The following is a 23,902-nucleotide window of genomic DNA, read 5'->3' on the forward strand; positions in this document are numbered from 1 at the left end:
TGTGATCAGGAACAAAAGGCAGTTAATGTAATAACAGCATAGAGATAGGTAAGTAGGGCATTTGAAAACAATTTCCCCCAATTTTTTTTTTTTTATAATTTGAAAATCTGAAAAAAGTTCCTCATCTTTGTAGACTGTGTCTTTCCATTTTTTCTTTTATCTGTCAAATGCCTGGATAGAGTGAACGTGAAATAAATTCCCGTTTATTTTTTCATCTACATTGTAATCCCGAGTCTGTTTGGTAAAAGCTGTTAGTAAATCACTTGGTCAGTTCTCCCAACAAAATAGTCTTTAAGTAATACAGTATATCAACCTATCTTTTGACATTTTCATTTTTCGTTCTTGACATTTTCTCTTAAAAAATAATACAGTGTTGGCCCTATTATCTTTTGGAGTCTGTGAACCCAAATATCAGCTATCAGCTCTCTTGTAGAAAAGCTATCAAAGTTCAGAAACCAAAGATGTAGATGTGAGGCCCTACACATCTGTCTGTCTAATACTGGAGGGGAGGGTGGAGGATTGGTGATGGTGGTTCAAGAGCGGTGTGTTGAGTTTCACATGTTTTTTGCCATTTGCTGTGTTACTTGGGTGAGGTTTATTTTATTTTGTTTTATTTTATTTTATTTTTTTGGGGGGGCAGAGTCTCACTCTGGCACCCAGGCTGAAGTGCAGTGGCATTATCTTGGCTCTCTGCAACCTCCGCCTCCCAAGTTTAAGCAATTCTCCTGCCTCAGCCTCCCAGGTAGCTGGGACTACAAGTATGCACCACCACGCCTGGCTAATTTTTGTATTTTTAGTAGAGATGGATTTCACTATGTTGGCCAGGCTGATCTTGAACTCCTGACCTCAAGTGATCTGCCTGCCTCAGCCCCCCAGAGAGCTGGGATTACAGGAGTGAGTCGCTGCGCCGGGCCGAGATGTATTTTAGAATGATTAGTTTGAAAGGTATAATGAATACACTTCCCTCTGTTCTACCTGTTGGAAATTACTTATGATTCATTCAGCAACAATTTTTGAGTGTAAACCATGTTCCAGTCACTGTTCAGGTTTTAAAGAAAAGAGCCAGAAAGATAAAAACATACTTAAACTAATATTTTGAGTAGCCTTATTGTATGGAAGTAAGTGTCTGTCTGCATTCTATTATTTTTTATGCTGCCTTCACATAGCAAATTATACAAGAATTTTAAAAATGAACTGAAATATAGTATATTGAATTTCATTATGTAATTTTACTGGATAATAAAATCATACCCTTATTTCTTTTACAGTCTGAAAACTAGAGGGATTTTTGATGTTAGAGTTTTAGAATTAGAGGGATGTTTGACAGAAAAATCAAGACCACTTGTATATCAGGTATTAAAATTACCCATATTAACATCATAATTTTTTGATCTGTGGAAGTATTAAATTACATCCAGATAACAATATTTTACCTACTAAGTCCTTTGTAGCCCTTTTACCAAAAGAGAAATATTGATTGTTATTCCTATGCTTTATGACATTGTAGGACTTCTAAATATTGTCTCTGATTTTCCTTTGCTAAATTAACAGAATTAGTGGGAGTTCCACAATGGACATTGTGTTTATGTAGATAATGTCCAGCCCAGCTAAACCACCAGGTTATATACTATAGTTTGCAAGTTTGAAGTCAAAATTTGAATTGGCTATGGACTTTGATATGGGAATTATATCAATACTGGATTCAATGTTTAGTTATACATCAAATTACCATTTCTTTAAGTGATTCCAATTAGGGAAATCTACTAATTACTAATATTATAAATGAATATATTAATGTTTTTTCTTTGTAATACACACTCCTTTCTTTATTGACAAAGATGATTAAATCTCCCATTTTGACATTCTGTCCTCTTTGGCTCACTGTACTGAGTCTCAACCTGTTGTGACTTGCACCAAATAGAGTGTCACAGCACATTACTTTGGAAAGAATACGCTTTCCAGATATTTTTAGTAGTGCTGCCATTTCTGTGAATATAACGACAACAGCATATATTGTGTTGTTTTTGTTGAAAATGTTACGTTGGATACTAACTGACTAGCCCTCAACTAAAAGTATTAACCTAGTTGAGAGAAATAATAAAAATACATACATAACCAGTAAACAACACATCAAAACTTGAAACAGTTAAACTGTGGGATGCTTGCAAGGGAGACGGAAAAAATAAAAGGTTTAGAAAGGGGATTTCCAATGATAGGACAATTTAAAAGGTAAAAAGGGCTAATCTGGAAAAAAATCCAAAGAAAGTGAGTTTCGAGTTGCTTTTGAAATAGTCTCATCAAGGGAAGGAAGGTAGAAAATTCACATTGGGAGAAAGGCTCAGAAATGACTTGGTGATAGAGGATGGTAAGCCGTATTAACAACCGCCAGGTAAATTAGCTTGGCTAAAGCAATAAATTGACCATTGGGGAAGGTGGGAGTCTATTAAGGGCTGTTCATTAGTGAAAGGATTTTTAATTTTATGAAAGAAACTACTAATGCTTCAGGGATTACTAAGAAAGCACATGATGGAAACACTTTTAAAGAAGACAACTATTGCAACTATTCTGATGAAAAATCCAATTGCTGGGAGAATGCTAAGGATTCTGTGAAAAAGTAGAGTGATTCTCAACGTGCGGCCTGCAAATTTTCTATAGGTTCATTGACATTTTCAGGGGCCCATGAAGTCAATTTTCATAATAATATTAAGAAATTATTTTCCCTTTTCACTGTACTGACATTTGCACCAATGTTGCAAAAGCATGGTGGGGAAAACAGCTGGCTTCTTTGCAGGAAGCAAACAGGTGATACCAAACTGTTCTGGTATTCATTGAGTGTATTCTTTACCATTATGGGCACTCAGCCTCTCTCTCTCTCTCTCTATATATATATATTTTAATAAATTTCAATCCTTGAGTACATGTGTACATGTCTCTTTAACATTTGGTAGGATGATGTAAGAAGTATGCATCAAGCACTTCTTCTGCATACCAAAATATAATAGCTGTCTTGGGGAGAAGCACTTCTGCCCTTGTGCCATTGTTTACATTTGTGAGCTGATTTAGCCACTGTTTTTATGGAACACTATATTTTTCTTGGAAGAATGATGAACAAATTATGATTATCAGACTTGAAATTTGGCAGACATTTTCTAAAAAATGAAATGTGTGCCTGTCACTTAAAGGAACACTTAAAGGAACACAACTGACAGTATATATTGCTAGTGATAAAAGTTTGAGCTTTCAAGCAAAAATTAGTATTTTGGAAAACTTACATCTGTCACTGTGAGCTTGACAGTCACCCAATGCTCTAAGATTTTCTGATGAGGTTGGCGATATTAACAACTGCGATTTAAACATTTGGTTTTGCATAATGAAATGTGTCAACGTTTGGAAATCTGCATATTTTCGAAATGACCAACAGGCGATATTACTAACTCAAGAATGGATAAACAATCCAATCAAAGTATAAGATGAACTAATGGCTTTTAATGTTACAGAGTACCACGTTGAATTGATATGGTTTCAGAATCCATATTGCAATTAATCATTAAGAAACTAACACTTGTCAAGTCTTGGTGTAGTATCAAAGAAGAATATTCAAAATTATCTGAAAAGACTATTCAAATTGTCTTTCATTGTCTAGCTGCATACCTTGTGTGACATTGAATGTTGTTAATATATGTCAACCATATTATAATAGATTGAATGCAGGATCAGATATGAGCACTCAGCTTCCTTTTATGAAATCACTCTTGGCCGGGCGTGGTGGCTCAATCCTGTAATCCCAGCACTTTGGGAGGCTGAGACGGGCGGATCACGACGTCAGGAGATCGAGACCATCCTGGCTACCATGGTGAAACCCCGTCTCTACTAAAAAATACAAAAAACTAGCCGGGCGTGGTGGCGGCGCCTGTAGTCCCAGCTACTCGGGAGGCTGAGGCAGGAGAATGGCGGGAACCCGGGAGGCGGAGCTTGCAGTGAGCTGAGATCCGGCCACTGCACTCCAGCCTGGGAAACAGAGCGAGACTCCGTCTCAAAAAAAAAAAAAAAAAAAAAGAAATCACTCTTGCAGAATGTCAGACAATGTTATTGCTTTCATGCATGTTTAAAAATATTGCAGTTATTTTTTTCACAAAATATTTATTTACGTTAACATGTAATGGGATTATCATTTTGAAGTGAATGAGTAAATAAATATATTTTAATTTCTAAGTTGTCATTTCTATATGGCAAATATTTATAGATGAGACTCACATAAGCAAAAACCCTTTGGTATCTTTAATAACGTTTAAAAATATAACAACATTAAAATATAAAATTATATAATGTTTAAAAATATGGTAAAATCCTCCAAGTTTGAGGATCACTATATAAGTAAATAGTCAAAATTTGGATGAAGGCTGTATGAAGAATGAAGAATGAAGATGAAGAAGCACATGGAACATACTTGTTGGATAATTTGCATTATATTACACCATCCTTTTGCCCTCCTTCCTAAGATGAAAATACCCTCTCTGCCTTTTTTGGGTACGTACATGTGACTTCTCGATGTTATTTTCACATTATTTTCTTTCCACAAAAACCAAGAACTACTTTCCCAGAGCCTGTATGTGTTGAACAGATTCCACAAGGAAAACTTATAGGAACTAGAAGTCTAAAAACAAAGCAAAATGATAAGGTTAAATGTAGAGTAAAGTATATATTTCTTTCATCTGCTAATTTCTCATTGTTAAGCATTCAAAAATCAAACACTGCTTTGAATTCAACTGTGTTCTGTGTCAAGGTCATATTTGCTAGTAAAAGTTTAATAACTGGTAATAACATAAGAATATTTCTATCCAATTACAAAATTATTTTGCCTAGGTGAGCCAGGAAAGGTATGTGGTCTGCACTTTCCCCAGTGAGAAAGAATCAAAAGAAAGGTGTATGTCATATCTATAACCTGTGAGCAAAGTTATAGACAGTGCCACCAAGGAGACATTTCTTCTCAAACTAAAGGTGTTATAACTTAACATATGGCTGCTCTTCAGACTTCAACAAGAAATGAGAAAAGGTCACAAGCCCAAGAGAGGATGAATATGAGGAATTCTTGCCATAGCAACAGAAAAGAAAATGAGGAATGGTTTGAGGAAATACAGCAATAACAGTATAACCACAGGATTTGCAAAATGCCTGTTAAGGCTAATGCTATGTTGTCAGTAATGTAGAATATGTATGGAATATCCTAAAAAATATTAGTATCCGTAAAATACACATTATTGAAATGTGAAAAGTCAAAGGGATAGCAGAGTGGTGTCTGTTTGTAAGGTCATCCGCTCTTCAAAGGTAAACTACTAGCATGAGAGTGAGTCATGCATATTCAACAAGGGATTTCTATCTGGAAAGGGAGAAAATTTTAAATATCAGGCATAGGCTGGCAAGAGTTATAAAATGAGTAGGGGTTGGCATCTGAGTCTTTTTTTTTTTTTTATCTCCAATAAAGACTGGTTTGTCTCTTGCTACTTGTAACCTTGTATGTAATAGCCTATATAGTGACTTCTCCACGCCAAATGTCCCAGAAAAGACTATTAGGGCAAAAAAACATTGAGGGAAGTTGCCTTGAGAACAAGACACAAACATCAGTTTTACAGTATAGCCTGGGTGAGGCAGATTCAGTGGGAATGAGTTTTAGTTCCTTAAAACTGTGCTGGTTAAATTTGGAAATGTGGGTAGTCTTCCAGTTTTCCTCTAAGCTAATCTTTTAAAATATTTTTGGGTATCTAGTATTCATCAGCTCTCTATGTTTCCCTAGAATTTCTCAGTTTTAGTGTTGGTCCTTACCTATTTCAGTTTTTCACCACTTGTCTGGAAATATTTTGCATGTAGAGGCAACAAATTGGGAGGCTAAAAACAGACATGTCCCCATGGGGACCATCAAAATAGTTTTCTCCTTGTTGATAAGCATTAAATAGACCAGCCACTCACTGTGCTAAATAGAGCAAATGTGCTCAGGAAAAGAAGTTCGTGATTCTAGACTCGTAAAATTTCAGGCTGGTCACCTGAGGTGTTTGAAATGTCACAAAGGTGACATTAAGGATGAAATTTGCACAGAAATTTTCCATTTGTAAAACATTTTCACATCTGTAATATCATCTGACCCCTTTCACAAGTGTTGAGGAAGATATTGTCATGATCTTATGTTTAGAAATCCAGAAATTGAGGCTAAGGGCAATTATGTGACTTGAGAAAGTCAAGGCTCGCCAGCAATTTTGCACGGATTCAAACTCAGGCCTTTGATTTCTGAAGTTTGTTTCCCTGTAGTACAAGGAATCTTACAACTTCTCTCTTTATTTGTAATTATAGAGTTAATCCTTGACAATCTAGAACTTTTTTTTTTTTTAAACCCCAGGACACACCACTTACATGTTTTAGAACTTTTAAAATCTTAAGTACATGAATGTTTTTAATGCCCCAGTGAGAATTACAGAGAAAGAGTTTGCAGAAAGGCTAAATGACTTGTTCAACTCCTTAGAATGGATTTTAGAACTGATATATTAGAAAGTGAAAAACAAATATAAAAGAATCATCCTAAAATAACATGAATAAACCCACTCACAAGGAGTACCTGTGCAGCCTTCTTGCCAGCTTCAAGTATCAAAATGAACATCTCCCGAAGGCAGTCCTCAGCATGGGAGCTGTGCATTAGCACACCCTAATCTGTTTTCTGAGGACCGCATGGAAGTCAAAAGCAAAGAACAGATCAGTAATAACTAGTAGATTCACATTCTAAAGAGTCCCCCAACAACAGATGCATTGTTTCATAACAATACTACTCCATTAAGTGCGTATATTGTTTCCTCATTTATAAGCTATTTTCATATTCATGAGTAAATGGGAAAGATAAATGCCAAGTGGGCACCGACCTCAGGGATAAGATGAGGTTAAATTTTAAGAAGAGAAAGAGTGAAAACTAAGATGAGAAAGAAAACATCAAGCAAGATGATTATAAACTAAACTGCTGTCAACTTGAATATAAGGGTAGAAGATAAAATGTCTGGGTGAAGAGCTGTGGTAGGCATGGGAAAGTGTCATAGAGGCAATACAGGAGCGCTGTAGGCAGAGCTATTTTAATTAATAATTGCAAGCTATGTTAAAATAAAAAAATGATCAATAGACGCATTTAAAAGGTGGTGAGTGTATTTAAAATAAACAGAATATGATCCCTTTATCACATCTTGTGCAATTTGGAAGGCTCCTCAGGGAATCCGATCCACCTCCAGAACATGCCTGTGATTAAAAGCTCAAGAGGGGCCTAATCTGTTTTTCTCTGTCTTTGCTATGTCTTTACATTTTCCTCTCTTATTATACATAGTCATTGTTGTCTTCTTCCTCCACCCCCTGACCTCCTTCTTCTCTTCTTCCTCCTCCTTTTCTTCTTTAGTAAAGAAACCTCTAATTAGATGTCTTAGCCATCTGGATCCCGTTTCTTGTGTTCATATTAAGAGAAACAAATGATGACCCTTAGAAACTTAGCCATTTTTATTTGGATAATATATAGTTATATTTAATTATTTTCTGGAATTTATTTGCTTTAATCCTCATTATCATTTTTCTTACTTTTTATACAAGTCAGTCTATGTATTTACCCTGCTAGGCTATTTTACTAATTCATATGATAATCACAAAGAAGAGGGAGGATTTCAGGTATAAGAAAGGGGAAGAAAGTGGACGTATGTTAGTAGAGTCTCGTGATTTAAAAGTTGTGTTGTGTCAATATTGTAAAATAGACTTGCTAAATGTTATTATTCACAAATCACACATGACGAAAGCAAGGCTTTACAACCCAGTGAGTGAAGTGGTAGCTGAAATCTGCGTTCTATGATTTCAAAGACAATGTCTAGTATTTCTCAATGCTACTGTAACCTGCAAGGGAAGTCCTCCAGATTTTAAAGGTGGTATGATTTTCATCATTTTCACGATGAAATGACATGACAACTAGAATTTTTGGAGGAGGAATAGTGACCATAATGTCATAGGTTTGCTGGGATGTAGTTTATTTGCCAGGGAAATGGTAATAAGAAAACCTTCTCAGGAAGTTAGTGGAAGAACTAAGTGAGCTAGCTTATGAAGGGCCCAGTTTCCACCTGCCACATGGTGGGTGTTCAGTGAATGCTTGTTCTTGTTCCTGCTTGAGAACTACTTCTTGATGTAGTCAACTTTGCGCTGCAGAAAGGTGTTGCATAATAGTTGTTCCCTACAGTAGAAACAAAAGAGGTATAATCTTTGCCCTTTCACAAAAATTAGCATCCTTTTTATATTTTTTTAGGGTTTAAAGGATTAGTTGGAATGTTTAATGTGATCTTCAGAGAATGGATCTTTTTATAGGTGGATTTATTTTCATGGGAATACAATAGCAAGAGACATAAAGTACTAATGATCCATATAGCATTTTTATTTCTCCTGACTTCTCAAGGAGGCAAACTGCCTAACTTGCAAAAAGACCAACCAGATTCAGGAATGCTTTTAAAATAGCAATGCCAGGATTTTCTTTTATTTTCTTCACATTTGAAAGCCCATACGAACATAAACTCATGCACACATGGGCACACACACAGAGACTGTGTTTGTTTCATTTAATTGGAAGAAACAACCAGTAATCTATGAATCACAGAAGGAGATAAGTAAGAATAAACATTCTCTTCGTTGAGTCTTTCTTTTAAGGGTTCATGAAAATGAGTATGGATAATGTAATGTCTTTCAGAAATGAATGGCAATATCATCAAAACAACCACTCATATGTTTTCCCAAAGCAAGACATTGTGAGGTGTTAAGACATATATGCAGGTAAGATTACATCCTTTTCTTTTGTGTTCCCAATTATTGTCCCCTAGAAGCAGTATCAACACTAATACTTAGTAGTCTATACATTTGTTCATATCAAGAAACTGGCACCAGCAATGGTTTTTAGCACCAGCAATGTTCCCTATTCTTTTACTATATTATAGTTTTGTTTAAGTTCATCCAAGGTCATGAGAATTATTTTATCTAATGTTATTTATGTGTTACCTTTAGTGGCCAAATTTTCAACTCTTAGTTCTGGTAAGGAAGAGAGCATTGTATTTAAAATATCTCATTTCTTGGTATCTGTAAGAAATTTGCAAATTTCCTATTACTTCTACTATGAATCAATTCTTTCTAAAACTCATGAGTATCTGTAATGCTTTAAATGAATATGATGTTTGACCATAATTATCCCCAAAATTGTGATTGATGATATCCCAAAAGTTGTATTTTCATAGTTTTTTAATTGTCTACTTTATTGAGTATGTTATGTCCAGAAGGGTGTTTTATTTATTTATTTATTTATTTATTTATTTATTTATTTTTGAGACAGAATTCTCCCCCAGGCTAGAGTGCAGTGGCGCCATCTCAGCTCACTACAGTCTCCACCTCCCGGGTTCAAGCCATTCTCCTGTCTCAGCCTCCCAAGCAGCTGGGACTACAGGCATGTGCCACCACAGCTGGCTAATTTTGTATTTTTAGTAGAGATGGGATTTCATCATGTTGGCCAGTCTGGTCTCAAACTCCTGACCTCAGGTGATCCTCCCATCTCAGTCTCCCAAAGTGCTGGGATTACAGGCAGAAGGGTATTTAAAAAATAATAGTCTCCTTTATGAAAATATAGAGCTTATTTCTAATACCAATGAGAATTACCTGTATTTGCTTTTGGTGGTGGGATTATAATAAACACAAGCCTGGTAGGTTTTGAGATTCAGGAATGTTTTTAAGCAGTTTACTCATATTTAAAGAAGAGAAAACAGAGGTAAAGGGAAGTTAATTATGAAAGTCAAAGCTAGTAAGTGATAAAACAGGGATTCAAATCTATGCCTTTGTTTGTTTAATTTTCTTATGTTTTGAGCCATGAGTTACTTAGATGGGTATGGTTTAATTTCCAAGTATTTTAAGGGATTTTCTGGGAATCTTACTCTTAAACTGATTTCTAATTTAATTCCATTATGGTTAGAGAACAAGCTCTATAAGATTTTAAAATTTTTGAAATTTTAATTGAGTCTTATTTTCATCTCTAGTAGTACACCTTCTCTTAAAATCTACTTTGATAATAGCATAGGAAAAGTGAGCATTAAAAATAACCTTTCATGTTTATTGTATAGTGCATCCTATTTTCTCTTTCCTCTTTCTCTGAGACTTCAATTACATGTATGTTAGATTTCTTGTTACTATCCCTGAGGACAGGTCACTGAGCCGTTGGTTAATTTTTTAAAAATCTTTTATTGTCTATCTCTTGTCTTTACAGTGGGTAATTTCTATTGGTCTGTCTTCAGCTTCATTAGTCTTTTCTTTAGCATTCTCCAAACTGATGTTAAAGTAATAAATTCGTGCATTTTAAATTTCAGATATTTTATTCATCTATGCTAAATCTCCATTTGGTTCTTCCTATAGCTTCTGTTTCTTTGTTGGGATTCTCATCTCTTCACTCATTATAACTATTTTTACCTTAAGATCCTTGAACGTATTTTCGTAGGTTTGTTGAAATCCTTGTTTGCCAGTTCTACATCTGGGTCTTGAAGATCTATATCTGGTTCTACATCTTGAAGTCTATTTCTATGGACTACTTATTGTCTTAAGTCTCATTTTCCTACTTCTTTGCATGTGTGGTAATTTTTAACTTTATGCTGGATATTTTGGGTGAGACTTTGTGGGGAATCTGGATTATGACATATTTCCTGAAAAATATGTTAAGATGTTGAGGTTTTTTTGTTTTTGTTTTTGTTTTTTCCCCCTGTGAGAGAATGCAATGGCAGATACTCTTGTTCTTATGAAGCTTTGTTGTATTTTTTGTTAGGACAGGCCTATTTTGTCTTTGAATTTAATCTTAAGCTGCGGTCCTTTTGGTAGGTATGGTCCTTATTATTGCAGTATGATCTTTCTGGGGCTCAACTGAGTACCTGAGGTGCTCAGTGAGGTCTATTTTCCCTAGTACTCCAACATCAACATCTCCAAGCACTGCAGGTCATTTCCATTTAGCACTTAGTTCTGTGGCAGGCAATTTCTGCTACATGGAATCTCTTTCCTCACATGCATGGCACAGATCTTGGCTAAGAACTTACAGTAAATTCCCATGCAGACTTCTGTCTCTCCACCCTTTCACACAACTGCCTCTTTCTTGGCCATGTTTCCTGTAATTATAGCTTCCTTGGCAGCCTTGCTATTCTAATCTTGGCCTCTTAGGTTTGGTGAGACTGCAGTTTAACTTGATATCCATGTCCCTGAACTAGGGCAGAAAAATAAACCGAGCAAAAAGCTGAGAAGATTATGGGGCTCATCATGTGTATTTTCCTTCTTTCAGGGACCACAGTCCTGCTCTAACCATTGTCCAAGGTCTCAAAACAGTTGCCTCTTATATTTTGTTCAGTTTTACAGTTGTTTACAGCAAGAAGGCAGATTCAGTACCAATAACTGTGTCATGGTTAGAATAAAAAATTCATGGGTTTATAATTATTTTTCACAAAACCTTGTGAAATAGTGCTTGTGAAGTAGTACTATTATAACATAGTTTTATTGAAAACTAAATTCAGTCTAGTGAGTGGAGGAGTCATAATTTGAACCTAGGCAGTCACATTCTGGACTTTGTGCTCTGACTAAATATATTATGCTTCCTCTGCAACATAACTTACATTGATTTCCTTCACAGCATTTATCATACTCTTCATCTCATATATATGCCAATATTTATTTATTTATTTACACTTTGTTTGCTACTTCTGCTGGTGTATAAGCATCATGTATTTTCTATTTATAACTGTCTCTCTACTGCCTAGCACAGGAATAGGCTCTTGGTGGAAATATTTTTTTTTTTTTTTTTGAGACGGAGTCTTGCTCTGTCGCCCAGGCTGGAGCGCAGTGACCAGATCTCGGCTCACTGCAAGCTCCGCCTCCCGGGTTCCCGCCATTCTCCTGCCTCAGCCTCCCGAGTAGCTGGCACTACAGGCGCCCGCCACCTCGCCCGGCTAGTTTTTTGTATTTTTTAGTAGAGACGGGGTTTCACCGTGTTAGCCAGGATGGTCTCGATCTCCTGACCTCGTGATCCACCCGTCTGGGCCTCCCAAAGTGCTGGGATTACAGGCTTGAGCCACCGCGCCCGGCTCGGTGGAAATATTTAATAAGTTTTTTAAAATGAATGAATGAATGTAGATACTACTATTATAAAATAATTTTTAAAATAGGGATTTTTCTTACATGTTTGGTATTTTAGACTTCATCTTGTCTGCCACCTTGTGGCAACAAAATTGTATGTATATCAAAATATATTTATATAATAAGAAAAGAATCATAGAATTTTTAATCTTGATAAGAAAGCAGTAATTACAAATTGGTCTCTAGAAATGTTCAAAACATCTTCTGATAAACAGTGGCACTGGTTTAATGAAGTGAGCAGAGAGTTAATGTATTAGGAGAGTCTAAGCATTACTTTTGGTTGAAGTAAAAAATAATACTTATATTTGCCACTTTGGATATGTTAGGAATAAAAAGAAGAGCCATTTTGATAATAGTTGTTTTCAGAGTCTTTGTATCGTTGACTATTTTAGTTTAAATGGCAATGCTTAGCTGATTAATTTCAAAACATATCTTTGTTGATCTTAAAACCATAAAGTTCTGGTTCTTGTAGTCTTCTCTATAACAAAACAATATGCATTTATTTTTATCAGAAGCAAAACTACATGATAGTTTTTAAGCTAATTTTTGTATTAACGAGTCTCCTAAAAATATGCAGTAGACCTCACATTTCCATAAAATTAAAGAGAAAATGCTTCAGCAAATGCAAATAAATGCAAAAAAGGAATATTTTAATTTTGATTCATGATTAGTATCAACTTTCACAATGTGATAATAATACAAAAGCAGAATTCTGCATTGAGTATATAACTAATGGTTGTAAGCTATTTATAGAGTAAATATCCTAATTAACTTATTTTATAAAACACATTTGTTGATTGTATTTCAGATGGTTTTAAAATCTAAGATCTTTCAAGATGTTTTGATATTAAAATCATATGTACTGACTTACGCAGTTCTGCACTATGACCAGACCAGCAAAATGATTTATTTCATTTGGTGCATTATTAATTGTATGAATTGACTGTTTAACCTTTATTGATTTACATTTCCTACTTAATGTTCAACTTAGGAACAGCAGCAAAAATTATTTTACAAAAGTTAATTCTAATATAATAGGAAAGATAATTTTACTATTCACTGTTAAATACATTCAATTCAGTAGTTTTCAAGTTCTTGAAAAAGCACTCTTAGTTTCAAAGCAGACATTTTCTAATTCAAAATAGTGAACCTACTGAAGCTGATTTTTGCATTCTCAGGAACTGCAGCATCTTGTGGTTCTTATATTTGGATTACAGTGGAAGTTTTGATCTTTCGTTCTCATTACTTTTTTTTTTTTTTTTTTTTTTTTTACTGAATTCTTACTTACTTACTGTTTCTTACTTTTAACAACAATGAATTAATTACATTTTGACATGACCATGCCATTTGGAACCCTTTTATTATTAAATATGATTCAAAAATTCATCAAACTATTCTGATATCCAGGAAATATTTCCTTTAAAATGTAGGCCATATAGGTGGCCCTTTTTATGTATGATTATAACCATGGAGAAGGTGAAGTATGATTACTTTCAGTGCATCTCAATATATTATTGTTTATGCATGCCTTTGGATTTTATGAATATTTTGAAGTCTATAAATAGCTTGCAAATGTTTATTTCTAAGTTTAAAATTTTTACTTATTTATGTTCTTTTCTTTTGCATGATCGAATATTTTTTTAGTCTGTAAATAGTTCACAAATATTTTTCCCACAAATCACCCAGGTAGCCCAGAAGTTGCAATATTTTGACATACTGAAATACACATTACCTTTCCAATATTTCTTCTTTCAAATGGAAATAGAACAAAATTCTCTGACCCACCATATATCTTGATGTTTTTTGAAAACTATGGCTGCATAAAATATTTCCAGATAATGTAGGGATTAAAATGTTCTTTTAATGTCAAAGGGAATCTGCCTCTAGGTTTTGTAGTTTACTTAAGAGGGAGAATGGGTTTCAAACAGGTTGTCTTGTGAATTTCAAAGTGATTTTGTTGTCTGTAGGTTCTTGAGGTCAAGTTTAAGTTCACTACTAGGGCTGTGAAAAATCTTGGGTAGAAACAACTTTTACATCCTAGTGGATGTGAGTTTGTAAATGACTTTTACCGTGCTAATAAATCTCCCATTTACAAATTAGTCTTAATATAACTGATAATCATGTTCCCCAGTTGGTTATTAAGAGAGCAGAAATTATATTTTCATTTTGATATTAGTTTGCCATTTGTATCCAAAAGAAGTACAGGAAGTGAGATGAGAAATTGAACAACACAAAAGTTCTAGGTAAATTGCTCAAAGTCAGACAGGGAGGGATAGAGTCATCACAATTTCAAGGAAAGAGTCTGTTGAAAGGCATAATATAATCTCTTTATCTTTGCTGCAGGTTAAAACTGATTATCACGCATGAGAGAAAGACCCCTAAAACATAAAATATAGGAGAGGTACATTTTTATAGAAGAAAAGACAGGCCTGGGTAACTCTGGGGACTCTAGGAAGTCATATAGTGACACACAGATACATACTTCTAAAGAAGAATAGAAATATAAAAAAGAAAATTTTAAGGACCGAGATAAAAAGTATTTCATACCTTTGGAAAGCTGTCCAAAGGATCCTTTGAATCAGCTAATGTGATCACCAAATAAGCCATCAACTTTCAAGTCTTGGCTCATACTTCACAGTCAGAATTCCCTTCTACCATTCCACAACTGCAGTTTTGACAATCCTTCTTACCTTTGAATACCACCTCCTTTATTTACCTGTTCTCTCCCTCCTTTCTTCCCATAGCAATTTGCTTCTGCAGTTGTCTGCCTCTTAGCTTTGCCCTGCATTATGAATAGTTTCTTGCGTCTCTATTTCTTCCATTAGGTTTTGAGATTTTTGTGGTCTCCATGATTGCCTCACTTGATATAAACCAAGCAGTAAATAAATGTGGTTTGTTTCTTCTTTAAATTGAAATAAAATGGAAGGTGATCAGGCAGGCTCAGATAGTACCCTTCACTAGCATGAACAGCATTTACTTGCACTTATTAGTATATGATTTTACCTGTGTGCATGATTCAGGGCAAGATCTGGTTTCCTCATCCGTAGATAACAGGTAACAAGCTTTGTCTCAATGAAACTCGCCACGCTTGCTATATCTTCCGCAGATGCATCAAATGGTTCTTCCAGAACTGCTCCTTTGCTGCAAAGCTTTAAAAAATAGAATACTTTCAACATCCTAATAATCTTTCATGTAATTTACCTTTTAAATAAACAAAACACGTGTACATTTTATTTATATATGTTTTGTATATATGTTAAAAGTATATATGATACTGTTTCCAAACCACAAGTAAAATATTCATATTTTGATTATAAATTAAATAAATTGTTCCTGTTCACTATTAAGTGACTATAATATAAGATAAAGGACACGTTTTACTGTAAAATGCTTCCTGTAAAATATTTTAAAAGTATGATAGGTTTTAAAGGAGTGCCAGTTGCTAAGAATGTCTGTTTTAAAAATAAAGCACACAATAACCAAAGATATTAACAGAAAGCCAGGCATAAATCATATTAAATACCAGTGCTTTTATGAAAACCCAGCTGAGCCATGATCTAGCACACTATCAAGTTTGATTTAATACAACAAGAGGTATCGGAAGTAAACTCCTAGGAGCCATTAACATGATCGGTGATTAATTTGAGTCTGAATCATATTCTCTAGTATGTTATTGAAAGAAAAGAAGTGAAAATTTATTAGAATTTATTGGCAGAGGACACAGTATCTGAAAAACATGGCAAGAATATGAATTCTTAATAAAAGTTCCAAGAAGTCAATGGTTTCTGGGCATCATAGATAAACTCTAGAGAAAGAAAATAATTAATTTTTTTGGAGATCCCCAAACATTACGAAGTGTCAATAATATGACAAGGGAAGATCAGCACTTTTTTTTCCCCCTCGGAGTTTTCTACTGTTCTTTGGAATTAAGACTGATGGAAAAGAAGTCCTATCTTTTTCAGTGACCTTACTCAGGATATCGCCTTCTTTGCTCTTTTCTACCTCTATCTGTGCATATACTGGGGGAAATTTTCTTGCCAGAGATAGTAGTATTTGCAGTTAATACTTATTTATATATCCTTTAGCATAAAATTTCTTGTATTTTAAATCCTGCTTGCTTAAATGACATAGTTTAAAATAAATTTTCTTTTATAGGTTAAGTCTTGAGATGGTTTTGCCATTTATATTAATGCTATTGTCATTTTTTAAAATGCAGTTTGTAATTTGAATGTGGTTATATTCTGTTCTAAAATGCACTTACTTTCTTAGTAAAGGCTAAAAAAAGACTAAAGGCTAAAAAAAATCTAGAATCTAGATGTTCAATATCCACAGTCTGAATTGGTAGTTACCTAATGCTATTTTCTTTTGCTTGGATATCTTATTAATCCTGGAGATTCATATTATTTTTAAAACCCTTTGTCAGTTGGATAAATGAAATATGTTACTTTCTTCATTTAGTAAAAAATACTTACTGAGCATCTACTATATACCAGACAAAATTGCTCTCTTTACATTTTAATTTGAATTGATTAGGATTTTTTCATAAATCTTGTCTATTTTTAGCTCTATATAAATTCCCCTTTCTTATTCCTTACCTATTTCTATTGACAAGTAAATCTTTTTATTATTAATTATAATAAATATTTAGATATTTAAGCTATTACCCCTTTTCTGGTAGTAATAATATACACATGATAAAATGTAGGAATTCCACCCACAAATAATTTTTTGGAAAAGTGTCAACTTTCCCTCATGTTTTGTAAAGGCTCTCAGAATACATAAAACACTTCTCTCAATTATTTTGAAAAAAATTAGCAAAGACTATTTGTGGAAGATACACTGGAAATGGCCTCAGTCAATGCTAAGTTTGGATGCTTCATAAAGGTCACCTGATAAAATTGGTAATAAAAGAGAGAAAGCATTTAACCCAGATTTAGTAATTATTCTAGAGAATCTGGCCTCAGAAGTGTCAAGTGTGGCTGTAAACAGGTTTTAAAACATAATTTTACCAAGCATGATAGTTTGAAGATGTCAATTGGAGATAGCATCTCCTTTCTTCTGTCAATCTGATCCCACAGGATCCAGAAATACCTAAACAGAGTTTTCCATGAAAGAAAGATTTTTTTACGACATGACTATAAAAACACAAATAAATAAAAATAGTAGAAATTATGTAGTTTTATTTATCAATATCTTATATTAACATTCCAGATCTTCTCAATTAATTTTATCTACCTTTTTTTTTTTTTAAAGACAGAGTCTGGCTCTATCTCCCAGGCTGGCGTGCAGTGGTGCAACCTCTGCTCACAGCAACCTGCGCCTCCCAGGTTCAAGCGATTCTCCTGCCTCAGCCTCCAGAGTAGCTGAGATTACAGGCACGTGCCACCAAGCCCGGCTAATTTTTTGTATTTGTAGTAGAGACGGGATTTCACCGAGTGAGCCAGGATGACCTCAGTCTTCTGACCTCGTGATCCGCCCACCTTGGCTTCCCAAAGTTCTGGGATTACAAGGGTGAGCCACCGCGCCCGGTCAATTTTTGTATTTTTAGTACTGACGGGATTTCACCATTTTGGCCAGGCTGGGTCTCGAACTCCTGACCTCAAGTAATCTGCTCGCCTCAGCCTTCCAAAGTGCTGGGATTACAGGCATGAGCCACTGCGCTTGGCTCAATTAATTTTATCTTTAAATGAAATCAGCCTTTATTTCTTCAAATCTTAAATACTCAAATCTCCTCTTCACATAAAATCTTAAAAAAGAAACAAGATGTCTTGTGGTCTTTGCCCCTTCCTATCCTTGTTTCTCTCTGATGTGATGGTGCGGAAGAGCCTCCCTTTAGGCACACTTTTTTTTTTTTTTTTTTTTCTTGAGACAGAGTCTCACTCTGTCTTGCTCAGGCTGGAGTGCAGTGGCGCCATCTTGGCTCACTTCAGCCTCCGCCTCCCGGGTTCAAGCAATTCTCCTGTCTCAGCCTCCCAAGTAGCTAGGACTACAGGGGTATGCCACCACATTCGGCTAATTTTGTATTTTCAGTAGAGACAGGGTTTCACCATGATGGCCAGTCTGGTCTCGAACTCCTGACCTCAGGTTATCCACCCGCCTCGGTCTCCCAAAGTGCTGGGATTACAGGCGTGAGCCACCGCGCCCCAACCACTTTTTATGGGATAATGTGGAAGTCATTCAGTGAGTAGTTTCCATGAGGACATGCAGGTTTTTCATGGCAGGCAGGAGGAAGCCACCTTCAGATTTCATAACTGTAAAGGCTTTGTCTATAAACACTGAGAGAAGTGAAAAGTCTTTACTTGTATAAGATTCAAGGCAAGAAAAGAAAGAAAAATCATCTATCTTAACATGAAGAATACTTCATGAAACCAAGCTGAAAGACAGCAGTGAAAGATAAGGATAATTCTTCAGTTCATGTTAAAATCAGAAAATAGGCAGCCTGCTGGGTAGACTTTATGTATGTTCGTTGAATTCTTGCTTTACCAATCAAGTATTGTAAGATTGAGAATTTTACTGACTGTGTCGAAGATTGCTTTATTTATTCTCTTCCAAAGTAGCACATCTTTGAATTAAGCTTTGCAATAAGGTAAACTGTTAAAAAAATGTGTTGAAGTTAGAGGTAGAGTTATAGGTACATGTAGACAAAACGTTGGCATCAGAACCATGAAACACATTTCAGATATTTTACTAAATTTTAAAATTTCCATATAGACATTTGTATAGACTGAGCAGTTAATTCTCCAGAAGATGAAGAAATTTAATGTGGTGTGAATTTATTTAAATCTAGGAAGGGCGACTTTGTTCACCTTAAAACAAAGAGTATTTGTCTAGAAATGTATAATTTAAATCTTTGGTATAATAAGTCATGGAGATAAGGAATAAAAACTTTTAAATTATTTGAAATAGTGTATCACCGAGAAGACTTTTAATTAGGAAAAATTAAGTTAGGAGTTAACTTTTTATTTCAAAAGAAACCCTAAAATATTTTTGAATACAGTATGGACAAATTAAAAGTCAATATTTAAGGGAAAAATGCAGTCTAAATTCTTATGAGTATAGCTGTTGTTTTGATAAGAACCTAGATATTAAAAATGAAATTTCAGGCCTGGCACGGTGGCTCATGCCTGTAATACTTGCACTTTGGGAGGCCGAGGCAGGCGGATCACCTGAGGTCAGGAGATTGAGACCAGCTTGGTCAACATGGCGAAACCCCATATGTATTAAAAATAAAAAATTAGCTAGGCATGGTGGCGGGCACCTGTATTCCCAGCTACTAGGGAGGATGAAGCAGGAGAGTTGCTTGAACCCAGGAGGCAGAGTTTGCAATGAGCCAAGATCGCACCACTGCACTCCAGCCTGGGTGACAGACTGAGACTCAGTCTCAAATAATAATAATAATAATAATAATAATAATAATAATGGGAAATGTCAGTACTAAATTGGAATCATAAGCTCAAATTTTAATAAGGTTTCTCAAAGTTCTTTTAAGAAATAAATATCTAGCTTTTAGAATTGTGCACAAAGGGATTTCAAGGTTTGTTTAAAAACAGATACAAATAACATAAACTACATTAGTTGCAGAAATAATATTAAATAATATATGGTGAGCCACATTCTTAAAAATGCAACCACACATTTTTCTTTAATTAGGATCATCATTATCCAGATTAATATTGCTAATAGTTTCTCCTTTATTAAAATTCTGCCTGATGAGTGTTTCCTCACTGTATTCTGGAATAAAATTTTCAGTGATCCCTGACAATTTAGAAGATAACTATAAATCTGGAAAAGCATGGCACTGTTTGAGTCATCAAATGTCTACAAATAAGGATATGTATAATCATCAATTGGTAATTTGTAAGGTTTTTGGAAATTATAAAAACATCTAAAGATGGGGAAAAAAGTTATCCATAACCCTATCACCATATATATAATTACCATTAATTTTCCCCATATTTCTTTCTACACATTTTGTGTTTTTGTGTCATAATAGAAGATATATTACATAATTTTTACACTGCTTTTTCATATGCTCTGCTTTTTTTTAAGTTGGTAAATAAAAGCATGTTAATTATAATTATGTTACATGTTACAATTATAGTTGAAGATTTCAATATTCCCCTCTCAGCAAATGACAGAAATATTAGAAAGAAAACCAGTAAAGATAGATCTGAACAACACAATCAACTAACAGGATGTAACTGACATACATGCATATATATATTATACATAGGAATAAAAAACATAGGACCCGGCAACCCCATTACCTGGTATATACCCAAAGGAATATAAATTATTCTGCTATAAAGACACATGCACACGTATGCTTATTATAGCACAATTTGCAATAGCAAAGACATGGAACCAACCCAAATACCTGTCAGTGATAGACTGGATAAAGAAAATGTGGTACATATACACCATGGAATACTATGCAACCATAAAAGGAATGAGACCGTGTCCTTTGCAGGGACATGGATGAAGCTGGAAGCCATCACCCTCAGCAAACTAACATAGGAACAGAAAAGTAAACGCCGCATATTCTCACTCATAAATGGGAGTCGAACACTGAGAACTCATGGACACAGAGAGGGGAACAACACACACCAGGGTCTATTGAGGGGTGGGCTTTGAGGGGAGGGAACTTAGAGGACATGTCAACAGATGCAGCAAACCACCATGGCACACGTACACGTATGCAAAAAACCAGAACTTTCTGCACATGTATCCTTTTTTTTTTTAAGAAGAAATAAAGAAAAAAGAAAGAAAACACATATGTAAAACATTCCACTCACTAGAAGAATACACATTTTTCTTACATGCCCGTAGAAAATTCACCAATATAGACCGTATCCTGGGCTATAAAACAAACCTCAACACAATGAGAAAACTGAAATAATTCAGAGCATGTTCTCTGACTATAATGGAATAAAAACTCAATGGTAAAAATCCCCAAAATAATCTAATTTGAAAGTGAACAAAAGACATGAAAAACCATTTCATACATATGCAAATAAACACATAAAAATATGTTTGACATCATTATTCATTAGAGAAATGCAAATTGAAACTACAATGAGGTATCACTGCACACCTACACAATGGCTAAAATAAAACGATAGTGGCAACATCAAAAACTGAGAATGTTGAGAAAATGGATTGTTCCATCCTACATTGCTGATAGTAGTGTGAAATGGTACAGCCACTAGAGAAAGCAATATGGAGAAAACAGTTTTTAAGTCATTTATACAACTCAACAGTTCCACTCCAGAGCACTTATTCCAGAGAAATTCTTATGTTCACACAAAAATCTGTACAAGAATGTTCATAGCAACTTCATTTATAATAGTCCCAAACTGTAAGTGATCTAGATATCCTTCAATGGGTGAATTATTCAACAAACTGGTACATCCATACTAAGAACACTACTTTGCTGTGAGAAGGCACCAATTATTGATCCATGCAATGACTTGAATGAATCTCTAGGGAATATGCTGAGTAAAAAATCTGATCTCAAACTGTTACATAAAATATGATTATGTGACACAATCATAGGAATGGAGAATAGATTAGTGATAATGAGGAACTAGGGAATGCATAAGTGTTGTGTTTACAAAAGTCAACAAAAATGAATCCTGTAGTGAGGGAACTGTAATGTGTCTTGAATTTAGTAGGTGGATATGCAGATTTACAGGTCATAAAATTGCACAGACATAAGACACGCACACATGTACATGAGCGAAAGTTCAAGTAAAATAAAAAATCTTAAGATTAGTGGATTGCCTTGGTGTTAATATTCTAGTTCTGCAAGATATTGCCTCTGGGAGAAACTGCATAAACGGTACATGAGATCTCTCTGTATTACAACTGCCTGTGAATCTACAATTATCTTAAAGTAAAATTTAATTAAAAATAATAATGTTAAAAGTTAGATGTATTTAATTTTATTCCTTCCTTTATTTTATTCAGGACAATTTTAATCATGTTTTACTGGGGTTTTGGATGACAGGATAAATCATATCTAAAGGAAGGAATTTTCCGTAAGGTTTTACTGTGTTAAGTTTTAGATAGATTTCTATAATGAGGAGTAACAACTCATAATGGGCCAGGCATGGTGGCTCATGCCTGTAATTCCAGCAGTTTCGGAGGCTGAGGAGGGCAGATCACAAGGTCAAGAGTTCAAGACCAGCCTGACCAACACGGCAAAACCCTGTCTCTACTAAAAATACAAAAATTAGCCAGGCATGGTGGCGCGCACCTAATCCCAGCTACTCAGGAGGCTGAGGCAGGAGAATGGCTTGAACCCGGGAGGCGGAGGTTGCAGTGAGCTGAGATCGTGCCATTGCACTCCAGCCTGGGCAACAAGAGTGAAACTCCATCTCAAAAAAACAAAACAAAACAGGACAACTCATAATGAAGTTTGTTTTGAAGTTTCATTCACAAGCCGTTATAGAAGGGTACATCAGCCCCTCCACACCTTCATTATGATGTCTGTTGTTTTAGGACATTTGCTATAAGATGAGGATTGTGTTTAGTGATATTCATAGAAGGAAATTGGCAAGTCCTTCTGTATAACGACTTTGTCATTTTTGTTTTTATTTTTCTTAATGATCTTTTAGTTTGTTAGCACTTATTTACAAGTAATTTTTTTCAAAAAGAGCAAATGTGGATGGTAACTTTTCTAAGCTCATGAATAGCTAAGAATGTATTTTGCTGACATGTAAGAAATGCCAGGCACAGTGGCTCATACCTGTAATCTCTGCACTTTGGGAGGCCGAGGCGGGTGGATCGCCTGAGGTCAGGAGTTCAAGACCAGCCTGGCCAACATAGTAAAACCCCATCTCTACTAAAAATACAAAAAATTAGCTGGGAGTGGTGGCGGGAGCCTATAACCCCAACTACTAGGGAGGCTGAGGCAGGAGAATCTCTTGAACCTGGGAAGCAGAGGTTGCAGTGACCTGAGATCGTACCATCGCACTCCAACCTGGGCAACAGAGTGAGACTCTGTCTCAAACAAACAAACAAACAAAAAAGAAATGTGTTTTTTTGGGACATAATCATTTTTTCTGTAAATACATAGACCGCCATTTACATTATGGTATTTCCCACGCAGACAAGAAAAAAAAATGCTTTTTAAATGAAACCAGGCATAATTTAAAATAACTTCTTATGTTGAAGTTTCCTTCTTTCTCCCAAATGTGTAGTATTATTTTTCTTTTTATAACTCAAAATTACTACTACTGGGAGTCCACATATGTTCTATTTTCATGTATTTTGCCTGAAAAAAGATAACTTCTGTGTTTGCGTACTCATGTATTTATTTTTCTAACTTAGAAAAGTTTTCTTCAGTTACATTTCAACTACAGTGTTTTCTTTTTCTTTCTTTTTTTTTTCTTGGGACAGTCTAGCTCTGTGGCCCAGGCTGGAGTGCAGTGGCAATATCTTGACTCACTGCAAGCTCCGCCTCCCGGGTTCACGCCATTCTTCTGCCTCAAACTCCCGAGTAGCTGGGACTACAGGTGCCTGCCGCCACACTGCCTGGATAATTTTTTTTTTTGTATTTTTTAGTAAAGACGGGGTTTCACCGTGTTAGCCAGGATGGTCTCGATCGCATGACCTCTTGACCCACCTTGGCCTCCCAAAGTGCTGGGATTACAGGCGTGAGCCACTGTAGCTGGCCTAGAGTGTTTTCTTTCTTAAGAAAGTA

The 23,902-nt window shown here is 35.2% G+C and overlaps 1 protein-coding gene across 1 annotated transcript in view; it reads right to left on the reverse strand.

The window, feature by feature from the left end:
• SPATA16 (spermatogenesis associated 16) overlaps nt 1-23,902 on the reverse strand; it is a 269,610-nt gene that overhangs the window by 153,683 nt on the left and 92,025 nt on the right. The window contains exon 3 of the mRNA XM_077991689.1: nt 15,199-15,344. Within this exon, the coding sequence (XP_077847815.1) occupies nt 15,199-15,344 (146 nt within the window). The remainder of the gene's footprint in view (nt 1-15,198; nt 15,345-23,902) is intronic.

This window comes from Macaca mulatta, chromosome 2 (assembly GCF_049350105.2).
Source record: "Macaca mulatta isolate MMU2019108-1 chromosome 2, T2T-MMU8v2.0, whole genome shotgun sequence".
In the NCBI taxonomy this organism is placed as follows: domain Eukaryota; kingdom Metazoa; phylum Chordata; class Mammalia; order Primates; family Cercopithecidae; genus Macaca; species Macaca mulatta.